The following is a 12,600-nucleotide window of genomic DNA, read 5'->3' on the forward strand; positions in this document are numbered from 1 at the left end:
CCATCAGGCACGGGGCAGATACCGGCGGACGGTGGTGAATTCGCTGCAGGCAGCCGAGGCCTGACTTGATATCTAGACAGGGGTAAGATACAAACGGATGAGGCGAATAAGGCTTTGATGTCAGGGACTGGACTGTTGAGATAAAATATTCCTTCATCTTCTTCTCCTTTCTTTTTATTTTCTTCTCTTCACGTCACTGACATAAACACTTCCTTTCCATTAGTATTTAAGTCCTGGGATATCGGATTCCATACAGCATTGCTCTCCTGTTCGTCGCCATCATAAACCCTTTTTTGAGTTATATTATCTACTATCATTGCCTGTCGTCAATCCAATCTTCAGTATTCTCATCCCATCTTATTCTTTCATTTGCTATCTATCTTTATATAGCAATGGATCGCTCCGGTGGGCTCGCCTCGAGACAGGGAAGCATATCCCACATGCCATGGCCCTCTGAGACATCCGCATTTACATCTCATCTCCGAAAATGCTCTGTCGAGTCTGCTATGGAAAGGCAACTGGGATTTGATCGCTCACATCCATCTCTCAGCAGTTATTACTTCCAACTGTCAGGCCAAGACGGCAGAGATGCTATCAGAGAGCCGCAGCAAATGGCCTATCCCAGCCAGCAGCAAATGAACAACATCATGGCGATGAGTCCCGTGGCAGCTACTCCTGCATCTCGAGGTCTCGCCTCGAGCAACTGGCGTACTATTGGCCAAGAAGGAAACAATTTCACGAGAGCACATTCGCGAGCTCAGCCAAGCTCGAGTTTTGCCATGGCGCCAATGGAACAAGGCGACGCACGAGGAACTGTGGCCGGATCTGGCCTTGTTTCTTCTACCACCGGCGGTATGAGCGATGGATATGCGTATTACCTGAATCGTGGTGATGGGCAGGTGACCAGGCTCATACCGGCCGACGTGCTGCCATCTTTGAATGAGATCCCGCCGAGGGAGCTCGAGCAACGAGGAATGATCGTTTTGCCATTGCCGCGAGGTATGCGGCCCAGTGGAACTGCGGATATGAACTTTGCAGTGACAGTCAAGGTGAGCAAATTTCTATATGTTGCAAGACAGAGAAAAGGTCCTTTTTGAAGAGAAAGCTGAGGCTGTCAGGCTCAGGCATCTCCATACCACGCTCCTCGACGGTCGTTAGAAGTCGTCCAGGTATGTCCTAATCGAGTACTGACTCATCCTCTTTCTTTCTTCAACATCACTTGTCCAATTTGGCCGAATTCTTATCGTTCATGAAGCTCACGAATTATCACTCTTCTAGAACCAGATCGACCGCATCGTTGCCACAAACCCGAATGTGCACAAGAGGAACAAGGTATACTGCGACATGTGGATCCACGAGGGCAGATGTGCCTTCACCCAGACAGGATGCAAGTTCAAACACGAGATGCCCCTAGACGAAGAGACCCAGAGAACCCTGGGGCTTTTCCAAGGTCTTCCCAGTTGGTTCAAGAAGCAGCAGGAGGAGTCGGCCATGAGAACAGCCCGGGAGAGTTCTAGTTCCAGTTGTGAAGCCTCACCTACGACAGCATCGTCGAGAAGCTCGGATTTTGCTTGGCAGAATGTTGCGCTGGGTAGTATTCCGGGAACGGTGGATTCTTTGATGGCGATGTCGCAGGATAACAACAAGTTTGGTATGTTTAATAGTGAGCTTTGGGGGAAAGCAAATATTTGGACTTGATACTGATTCATAAGCTTTCCAGACGCTATCCGCCCATCTCAAATGATAGACACCCGCCCGGTTCCATTTTGTTGGGGCCCTATTGCCCGTCCGAAGGGGTCAGCGTCGAAAAGTAGCCCATTGGGAAGGGGGTTTGGACTTCAGACGTAGGGGTCGTGAGGCCACATCAATTTTCTGCTTTGGAGCATCGTAAGTGCAAAGAGTTATAAGGAGATGGAAGGCAAATAGAAGGGGTAGTAGACAGCACAAGTTTGGCATTAGAAAATGTTTGATATCAGAGAGTTAAGACAGGTTTTGAGAAATATTCACGGGAACTATGTAGATTAGTAGTAGAGACTATACCATATCCCTTTCGTTCTTTTCTACTTGTAAAACTAGCTGATGGCATATCATGACGAACTTTTATGGTCCAACCAAGAAGTTTATGCGAACTAGGATTAAAGGCATGGGGCGTAAGATGGACAAAAAAGAACAAGAGATAATACAGAGAGTACGTGCAAAAAGAAAAATTGAATGCTCATAGCAGGGCTTGAACCTGCGACCTCCGCATTACCAACATTGGAGTCGTTGGACCCGAAATATTAGTACGAAGCTCTAACCAACTGAGCTATACGAGCTTCTCTTGGTTTAGAGGCTCATCCGGCATTTAACCATGATAGCCCCTTACTCCCGCTCTCTATTTAAAATAGTAGTTATTTATTAATAGCCCACACTTTACTACTAAAGCAGTTTTAATTCTTAGCTATAAAGAGCTAGTTATAAATATACTTATTTAAATATTAATTTTATAAGGGATAGTTTTAATAATAGTTCTTTTATATATTAGTTCACTCAAGCTGTGAGCTTGTTAAGTTAGGTAGATATGATATAGTATTTCAATACTATCATAAACGAAACCTGGCAATGCCCCGACACCTTATGTTTATGAATCACTTGGTTACTTTATATCCCTAGATACCGACAAAGGGCTAGAAGACTAAACGTGCAAAACATTGCCCGAACATCATTGTGCCATATGAGATGTCGAACAAACACACCACGCAGCCTGTCCTCTAAAGCACGGGAATTGTCTTTGAAGTGGCTACCTGCAGAATCGTAAGACATGCCCCATTTGTATGCACTTGTGTTATAGAGATCTATGTCAACAGAGAGTCTCCACCGAGAGCAAAAAGAAGTGAACTCTGATATTGCCGTCTTCCACGATGATTCTTCATCCAAGTAATACGTAGAGCACAATTCTCTCACACCTTGCGTAAAAGCGTCACGATCTGTTTTAATAATTTTGAGTATATCATTTGCAGAAAGGAGTCCAAACGCAGGCGATTCGAGAGAAGGAATATATGCGTAAGAGCGGGGAAGTACTGTATAAGTTAGTTCCAGTATCATGTAGAGATGGATCTCTTACATTGTGAATTATATGCCTGCTCCAACGCGGCGAGTTTCTGTTTCAAGCCCATACTCTCATTAGTTCGACACGTCACTGCTTCCTCAAGGCCCTTATTCTTCATCTCCAACTCGGCGAGCCGGGTGAGCAACTCGCTATCTGTTGAATGAGCTAGTTCACTTCCTTTAGATCGCTCACGGCTTGGTGAATCCTGAGAGAATCTGTTTTGTGCTGGAGGAGTTCTTTGAACTTCTTCCGGAAATATTATCCGAAGCAAGTCTTTTGCGTATGCCGCGGCGACGACAGAGGAATATGGCTGCCAAATTTCAGATTTGTGACTATCCGAGTAGTCACAAATCCCTCGAATAACGACACAGGGAAAGTTATCCATGAGACCTGCCGCCTCCATCTCAAAACAAGACACGCCCTCCTTCCGCCGAAGTTCGTCTCGACGCCTAGCTGATTTCATAACTGCATTTCCAGATGCAATAAGCCCGTAATGAATTTCGGGACGAGTGGACTTTCGGATTGCTCGTTGTTCGAGTTGAGCCGCAGCGCAGGATGAACAATGCTCACCAGTTACATGCTTGTAATCTCCTTTGAATAGTTGGTCCAAATCCTGTCCAGGAAAGCCGAAACCTTCCAAGGCTGGCAAATTTGATTTAGCGACTCCATCCATATACTCCCACATCTGACCCTTTCCAAAGTTGTGGTCTGATTGTAGATGTTTTATTGCCTTCACCAACACTAAGGGAGGCTTATTTAGGTGCGACTTGCTTGCAAATTGACCCCCTTCCAACCATTTCCCCATGTCATATTGAATAACTCCACCTAGACTTCGGTTAGAGTTACCTATACTTTTAAGATTGCAATGTGGAACAAAGTATCTTCGCTACTATGCGAGCTGTCAGGCGAAACTCACCGTGTCCATCCCTCGGAAAACTGACTACCACGTCACCGAGATGGATATCTTTCCGTGGATCATGGCTGGGAGGCGCTGGAGCCCCACCTCCGACCCCCACCAACAATCCAAAACGAATCTTGCGAAAGGTACGGACCATGTTTGTTACAGTTTGGGAGGCTGAAGTTGTGCCAATGAACCCAGGAAACACAATAACAACGTTGTGTTTCCCCATTCTTCCAAGGATATAGTTATTGTCATCATTCTCTCTTGGTGGAAGTGGATCGTGTTCTTCATCTAACAGCGCTCTCGATGCGGTGAGTTCGTGGTCGAGGACACATACCCAGCCTACAGTATAGTCATCATAAGTTCTGAGCTCATATAGTCAGCATTTGTGCGTTTCAGGAGAGGATGAATTGTTATATTATTGAAATACCTCTTTTTCATTTTCGGATACAGCATGGTAAAGACTCGTTGTTTAAAATACGTTCTTTTTCCTTAAGCCCGATTCTGGTATAGTAGCCAAAGAAGGTAAAAAGCAGCTAAGCAGATGATTGAAGCTCGAATATATATCCATCGAGAGCTTACCATATGCATGGATGCCCAAATACTGCTGTGACAACCTAAAGCATTTATTGACATCATGGGCCAGCATATCCAACAATAAGTCAGCCAATGGAAAGTACAATATGAGTCCGGCCGGGCCCGCGGAGGGGGGCCCCGCACCTAGACCACCGAGAGCCAACAAGGAATGGCTTATATGTACGCAGAAGTGGCCTCCAATCGCCAGACGCGACAAACCACACCTCAAGAGCAGACAACAAAATTGGCGGAGGGTCGGCCCTGGCCGTGGATGGCCTAAAAACACAATTAAACAAAAAACCCAATAAGAAACCCGACGACAGGATCTTCCTCCGGGCCCCCCTAGACCGCAGCTGGTGGAAGATCAATGACATTGGGGCAAATCAGGAATTCATCAGCTTCGGCGAGCGGAAGGAGGAATGACTTACTTCCATAGGGTCAACTCGGGCTACGCCCACGAACCAAAAACATCGAACTCGAAAAGAAGGTGCTCAGCTTTAGCTTGTGGCCGCGGCGAACCACCTCAGAATTGAAGAACGCGTCAATAGTAGAAGAGTTTTTTGGGACGCGGTGTTCCTAAAACATCTCAGGCACTCCTTCCACAGCCCGAGTCAGTGCCAACGCCAATGAACCCCCAGTTCTATGCCGGAAGCCATCTTTTGGAGAAACCCTGGACAGCTTAATGTGTGTTGGTTGTAATAAGTTCGCGATAAAAGTACCACTGAAGCCCCACGCTGTATTGTAGAATACGAGGCCTTTATCCGCAGTCGGTGATAAAGCAACAAGAGTGCAAAATCTACATGTTGTAATGAGCTAGTATAATAAAGTGCAACTAATTTGTTTAATGTATATATAAATCCCATTTGTCTACTGATTATATTCTCCTTATTCTGCCTTAATTTCTTTTTTTGCTTCTCTAACAGGTCCTATTCCTGTTTCTTTTGTTTTCAAAGATACCGCTATTCCAAGTTTGATCTTTAGGTATTAATATTAGCATCTTACAGCAAACCTCGTCTAGGAACCCCCCTGGAACGCGTAGGTACTCACGCGTTAGCTTTAACTTTCAGCGGGGCTTTAAGTTGATGTAAAATTATTAAACGGAGCTTTTGAACAGGCTAGCGTCTGGGCCTCATCTTCCAAAAACAGAAGTATTCGCTTCCAGTTTCCGAGCCCATCTGCAGAAAATAGATTTGGCTCAGCAAAGAAGACCTTACGCGAGCCGTCCTGATTACGTAATCAGGTGAACTCTCTTGGTGAGAGCTCGTTGTCTGTATCAGGCTTCTCACTCCATTATAAACCCAAAGAGAAGCTTTGGTCAGCGCCGTGAGTAACATACTCTAAAAACGGAAGCAAGTGTCTCTAAATTTTTAACTCAACTCATCTGAATATAGCAGACTTTACTCATCCTAGAAGATCTTACGCGAGCGATCTTCTTATGATGGCGAGTACGTCGAAATAGCAACTATGGAGCCTGCCTGCAAGAATCACTTCTAGATGACTAAGCGAGACTATGGCTGCCTAGCTGGACTATCAATTTAATAGACTGAAGACTCAAAGTCACCGTGAGCAATTAGGTATTATTGTTGCCTGATTATCATCCAGCGAACACTTGAAATGCCCCTCTGAAGCCGAACCAAGCGATCCCCTGCCCTATTGCCGCTATGAAGCCCTAGCGACCAAGGACGTCCGAGTGGTGTCTTATCGTTCAGGGGCAGCCATCTCTAGAAGGCAAGATCTCAATTCTTGCAATATCCGCCAATCTCATGAAGGACAGTCTCAGAAGAATGTAAAGTTGTTTCTCTGAGTCTCATCATCTCTCAGTATACTCTCAAGTTGCTTGATGATCATGGACCTTGCACAGCTTCCGGATGTGAGCAACTGGCTTGTCACAGCGGATAATCCAGCTCGCCATGATATATCAGGGATGGACCATGAACGATGCGCAGCTCTGCACAATTACTTGTTACACTATGCCTGGCTGGCTGAGGGTCGTCCTTCAGCCAGTCTGAGTAACAACACAAACACCTTCTTCACCGTTCACGGTACAGCAGCCGAGCTCGTTCGTACGCGGCTCAATGTTTCTCTGGCGACGTTCCTTGATACCGCCAAGCTGCCTCCCGAAGATGTTGACTGGTTCCCATTCTTCTTTTGGGCCGGCGGGCTCTCCGACCCAGCCTCACTCATCGACGAAGGCCTCACCGACTTGTTCGACCAGCCAGAAGACAGCCTGGTGTGCTTGTACTTCCCCAACGTCGGTCAGGGCGGTGAATCTGGTGGCGGCGTGCTCTACCACCAGCGCCACCACCGGGCCGCGGTATTCATGCATATGGACGACCTCGACTTTGCGTTACCCGTGGAGGCCCACAGAGAGCTCTGGCATCCCCTTGAGACAGTGCTGTCCAACTGGATCGGCCTGATTCACCTTGGCAAGGTTGCAGCGTCACCTAGGGACGAGCCGGCCCTGTATGACAGCGAGAAAATCGGCCCCTGGGAATGGCGGCCCTACAGCGAAGCCCAAGTCACGTCTTGCATCAGCGCATGGAACCGCCTGTGCGAGGCCATCGAGGCGCGGATGCCATCACAGCCTCCGCCAGCCGCAGATCCAGAGCCTCTGCTGACACCCGCCGCGCTCGATGGAGCCTCGTTGCCTCAAGACTGCTTTTCGCGCTCGTTTCTCACCGCTGCTCGGCGGCCTCTGTTTGATTTCGTTGCTCCCGGCCTTTTGCTGCCTCCGGCGGACACGTCTGTCTTTGCCGCCGTGCAACCCTTTATGAAATTGTCTCGCGGTTGTCACACCATACCCTCCGTTTGCATTTTCCCTGCTGCCGGCGGTGAGGAGGTTGACATAACGGGATTGTCATATCTGTTTTCCACCGGCATTGATGACTCAGTGCCGTCTCGTGTCCCTGCTGGCGTGTACACCGAACCAGTTGAGAGGAGTAATTACGACTATGCTGAGGAAGGATTTCGGATGTTGCTTCCGTACGGCTTCAGGGGCGAGTGGGATGACAATTTATGCGCGCGGAAAAGTGATGGATCGGCTATCGAAAAAAATAACGGTACGGAGCTTTTTCAGCACGGATACAAACCTTTTGGTGGCGACTATTACCGGGCTCAACGGCTGGAACGCTTGTTTGAGTGTTGGTTCAAGCTTGTTGACGACGGCATCTGGTCGGTTGGGCCACAAGGGGTAGAAGGCACCATTGATACTTTCAAGGAGGCTGATACAGAGCGGTGGAAGGACTATCTCATCCCGCCCACTTGGTGATACGCTACCAGGTCTACTTTCCCTTATCTTACCGCCTTGAAATATCTCGGCTTCGGCGTATTCCGACCCGTGTACAAATTTTACCTCTGCGGTGAAGCAATGGAGGAGATATGTAAGGACCCGTAAGGCTGGTCCTTGTGTTGACGCCACAAGGTCGTACAGTGGGCTGCCATCTTTTTATATGGTCAATGAGTTACATGCAGTGTGCTGATTTTATGTCCTTGGATAATACATAATCACATTGGAATATTCTAACGCAGTGTGGTGTTGTCTTAATGAACTACAACGTGAAATTACAAAAGAGGCAGAGTAAAAGTAAAGAAGAAGCAGCATATGGCCTTTTAGCCCCGCGATTTGAGCGGGCTGCGATGTATATGGTTAAGTACAGGCGAGCCTAGTCAAAGTACGGGCGAGCCTAGTCCTCTGTGGAGGATTATATCTACCAATTATAGTATAACTTAGCCACATTGTTCTGGAAGCCATAATATAGCAATTGAAGCTCTTCATTGGAGCCTGGCATCCTCTAAGCCCCTCAAACCTCTCACACCACTCGCTCGCCACTTCGTCTTTCGGCTTGGGAGACTCAATCTTTAGAAGAATTCTAAAGATCATGAGACAGGCGCTATTGCCTTACAATAAGAGAATATGTTTGGGCTTGGGTTGACATTTGCTGCATTGACAAGGCCAACAGACAGTGCTGAGCTAAGTGAGGCAGTTAATTCGATGTTCATGTGGTATTGAAACTGCGCCGTATGCTACACATACTTTCAGATTTTAAAATCGACAAAGAAGGTTATACATCATCAGCCAACATTAGCATGACCAAATACCAAGATATCATTAACAGCACCATCTCGGAAGATCTCTAGCACGTTGTCGCTGGTTCACGAGAGGCCAAAGCTCATCGCACCTGCAACTGTGGAATTTTATGATCCGGGTTTGAGTTTCTTTTTGACTAAACACGATATTAAAGGGCTAATCTAAAACATCAATCGACGCCATAAAAATTGAGTCTCTTCGTCAGAATTGAGCCAGAAGAACTAATTGATCTGCCACTTCCAGCAATGCCTCGCGTCTCAATGGGCTGCGCAATTCATAGCTCATCAAAACACAGAGCTCCTTCAAAAAGAAAACTAAAAGCTGGCAAGATTTGGTTCAAATCAATTGGATCAAAGGATCCAGGTAAAATTTTGGCTCTTCAAAATTGGCATATACTAAGCAATTAATTATTCAATGACGGATATCGGGATTTCTGAGGACATTGCAGACTTTCGCTGCCCTTCTACATTTCCAATCTCAGTGACACTTCTTTGGACGATGACCAATATGTATATGATATGTGTGGCTTGAGATCAATTGAAAGTAAGTGAGACAATAGTCAATCTGAATTATAAATAGAGGCAGTTGAAATGGTATGTCGCGTAAGATAGGGAGGCTATATAGCTTCTGATTCATTGACGCTTCCACGGTTACGACAGATTGCAAACCAGACAGCACAAACAAGCTTGTCCAGCTTGCGTCAATTATTTGTCTGCGTGCAGCGTCTTTTCAGCCGCACCTAGTAAGTACACACCTCTCCACACACACTTCAGTGTAAGTGTCACCGAATATGGCCCCCAACCGCGCATCCTCCGCACATCCTTGACGAACTAATAGAACGTGAACAAGCATTATCACTACAAGGATGTTCATTTGGTTCTTGGGCAAACCCATGTATAAAAAGGGAGGACTTGGGACTCTCTTTATCGGCCATAATTTGTATCCTAGCTTAACAATTCTTGCTCTAATATATTACCTCTTATAGTCGGCTTGAACTCAGCTCTATGGGCACAACTGTGATAAGCACCGACCTGTATCAATGGCGCAGGTACTGAACGGTACACCGCAAGGAGAAGTTCGGACAGCTGTGACTTACAGTGAAGGCACGTTAGAATGGAATCTCAAACACAAACCGTTGCCGCGTCCAGTTATTCGTGTCCAACAACAAGATGCGCACTTCAGCGTTCGCCGAAAGCCCAGAGATGCATGGCACAATGCAATAGGTGCCGTTATCACGTCAAGAAAGAAGTTACAAATAGGGCCGCAGTTTCACTATAGCAAGCTTGGAACGGGAGAGATTCGAATTCTAAGTGTACAGCCAGGGAAAGACGACGAGCCTCTAAAGGCCACACTTTTCAAACGCAAGTTAGAAGATGTTCGTAACGGATACGAGGCTCTATCTTACACCTGGGGAAACCCGAAAGAGAAGCCCTTGGATAAGATTATGATACGCGACCTAGATGCAGAGCTACCCCAAGCAGTAAGCATGAAAACGGTAGTTCAAACAGCGGTCTTCAAAGGCTGGGGTGCTCCTTTCTATATTCGAAGTAATCTGAACCGAGCACTCATGAGACTGCGGAAAATGACTGATAGCCCTATCAATATCTGGGTAGATGCAATATGCATTGACCAATCTGAGTCAGGTCATAGAGAAAAAGAACAACAGTTGGCCATGATGGCCCAAATCTACAACTATGCATCTCATGTCTGCATTTGGTTGGGCGACAGCAGCGCGCATGCAGAAGGTGCCTTTAGACTCGTTAGAGACATTATGAACTTCAAGAAATTCGACACAAAAGTTCGAAGTTCCGAGACAAAGGACAATTGGATTCAACTCATTGAGATCATGAAGGCTGCTTGGTTCAGTCGACGATGGATCATTCAAGAAGTCGCTCTTTCAAAGAGCGCATCGTTGCATTGCGCCGACCAAGTTGTCCATTGGGACGATTTTGCCGATGCCGTCTCGCTTTTACTAGAAAAGATTCACGTTTTGAGAACCAAATTTGATGAAGAGATATTTGAAGATGTCGAAACAACAAGCGCTTCAATACTCATACAATGTCTGGACAATATTTGCCACAAGTCCTACACGGGAGATGTAGTGGCCAAACTTTTAGATCTCGAAACTTTGGTCTCAACCCTTCTCGGCTTCCAAGCGACGTCGCCTCGAGACACTATTTACTCAGTCTTGTCGTTGGCTAACGACCCTCCTGGAGAAGATGAGCCCTGGACCGAAATTCATTCTGAGCAGCTCGAGAGTAATTGGAGAAATGACCACGCGATGCCATTAAGCCAAGATCATTTACGTGAGTTGAAAAGAAAAATTGCGTTGAAACCGAATTACGCAATCAGTACACGAGATGTTTTCATTGCATTTGTTACTCGCTCAATCTGCAAATCCAAAAGTCTCGACATCATCTGCCGGCACTGGGCACCCAATGTCACTGATGACGAATTTTCAGAAAAAGTTCCCATGCCTTCGTGGATCTCAAACATCTACAACGCGCCTTTTGGTGGGCCTGATTCTTCGAAAGGGCGGCAGAATGGCGATAATTTTGTTGCATATCTTCCTCACGACCGACGGAAACGATATAGGGCTTGCGGATCCTACTTGGCTGATGATTTTTCCATGGCTTTGGATCCCTTCCTCCAGTCCGCTGAGGGTCCATCTCTAAGAAAGAACATGAATAGGAACAGAGCCCATAGCCTTCGAACGCAATTTCCTTTTTCCTCACCTCGTCCCATCACGGTACTATCTCCGGTGGAAAACCGCTCATGTAAGTGACAATGAGAATGTATCCTTCATATGTTCATTGGAGCTGCTGAGAGCTGACGCCAAGTATTGCTATCCTAGCCTGGATTGAGCCATTTCCAGACTTACAAGTTAATGCGGCAAATGATTTGTCGACTCCACCATCTCCAACGGCAGTAGAGCCTTCTTCGTTTTCAGAAACCAAAAGAGTCGGCGTAGCTCCAGCCGTCACAGTTAGCGACCCTGCGGGTGGAACAACTGGCATAAGCCCGGCTCTGAGAGTTGAGATCCCAAGATCTCCTCGAGTCAGTATCTCTGGAACCAGCAAGTCTCGTCGAAGCTCTATCCGGGCTGTCTCATCGGACGTAGAGAGAAAGTATCAACTCAGTGGCGTGATCCAAGTCGGCGGACTTATGCTCGGGAAGATAAGATATCAGTCCGATGTTATGCGAGGCGGCATCATTCCTGGCGAGTGGGTTACTCGGCTAGGCTGGAGAGCGGGAGAGAAACAGAACAAAGTATCAGATACACTCTGGCGATTATTGGTGGCTGATCGCGCTGCTGGGGGTGGAAAACCGCCATCTTGGTATCAACGGGCATGCTTGCATGGGCTGGTTGACCCTCGTGTATCTGACAACGAGGGCAATATCCATTCTGTCACGCCACCCAACCGCAAGATTTCAGAGATGACAACGGAATACTTTCACCGCGTCGAAACTGTGGTTTGGAACAGAAGATTGTTTGAAGCCGAGGCCGATGTCAGCCGTTTATCCAATGTCCAAGTTCTTACTCCAGAGACCAAACAGGCAATGATCATTTTCTGCAAAGATATTCGCTTCGGGTCAGCATCAGGGCCTAAGAGCCTCTTTGGGCTGGCACCTAAAGAAGCCGAAGACGGTGATTTGGTGTGCATACTGTTTGGCTGTACGGTTCCTGTCATCTTGAGGCCTATAGAAGACTTGGGACTGTATAAGCTGATTGGAGAAGCATATGTGCATGGTGTTATGGATGGTGAAGCGATGATCAGCAGCGAATTGGTGGATGCGATGAGAGTAGATTTCCAAATATGCTAGGTAGATGTTTCGTCTCTATAGTGGCCAAGCTCATAGTACAATCGAAGCAGTATTTAAATGGAGATCTATTCAGGGCCGCACTTATATTATACAACAATCTAGTTAACTTAATGAAAGAGCTAA

The 12,600-nt window shown here is 46.8% G+C and overlaps 4 protein-coding genes across 4 annotated transcripts; 3 read left to right on the forward strand and 1 right to left on the reverse strand.

Annotated features, from left to right (window-relative positions):
* Positions 1–392: 392 nt before the first annotated feature.
* TGAM01_v208606 (hypothetical protein) lies at positions 393–1,744 on the forward strand (the record flags this gene model as incomplete). The annotated part of the gene is made up of 3 exons (XM_018806274.2): positions 393–1,049; positions 1,279–1,651; positions 1,713–1,744. 3 exons carry the CDS (start codon positions 393–395, stop codon positions 1,742–1,744), a joined length of 1,062 nt encoding a protein of 353 aa, XP_018660525.2.
* A 1,006-nt stretch (positions 1,745–2,750) lies between these two features.
* TGAM01_v208607 (pfs domain-containing protein) lies at positions 2,751–4,445 on the reverse strand (the record flags this gene model as incomplete). The annotated part of the gene is made up of 5 exons (XM_024550372.1): positions 2,751–2,783; positions 2,944–3,059; positions 3,104–3,913; positions 4,005–4,354; positions 4,420–4,445. 5 exons carry the CDS (start codon positions 4,443–4,445, stop codon positions 2,751–2,753), a joined length of 1,335 nt encoding a protein of 444 aa, XP_024404881.1.
* Positions 4,446–6,411: 1,966 nt separating this feature from the next.
* Positions 6,412–7,833, forward strand: TGAM01_v208608 (hypothetical protein; the record flags this gene model as incomplete). Its single annotated transcript, XM_018806273.1, has 1 exon — positions 6,412–7,833. The coding sequence occupies one exon, from the start codon at positions 6,412–6,414 to the stop codon at positions 7,831–7,833; it is 1,422 nt and encodes a 473-aa protein (XP_018660524.1).
* A 1,858-nt stretch (positions 7,834–9,691) lies between these two features.
* On the forward strand, positions 9,692–12,477 carry TGAM01_v208609 (hypothetical protein; the record flags this gene model as incomplete). The annotated part of the gene is made up of 2 exons (XM_024550373.1): positions 9,692–11,429; positions 11,507–12,477. The coding sequence occupies 2 exons, from the start codon at positions 9,692–9,694 to the stop codon at positions 12,475–12,477; spliced, it is 2,709 nt and encodes a 902-aa protein (XP_024404882.1).
* Positions 12,478–12,600: the final 123 nt, after the last annotated feature.

The sequence above is a fragment of the Trichoderma gamsii genome, assembly GCF_001481775.2.
Source record: "Trichoderma gamsii strain T6085 chromosome Unknown Scaffold_37.2, whole genome shotgun sequence".
In the NCBI taxonomy this organism is placed as follows: Eukaryota; Fungi; Ascomycota; class Sordariomycetes; order Hypocreales; family Hypocreaceae; genus Trichoderma; species Trichoderma gamsii.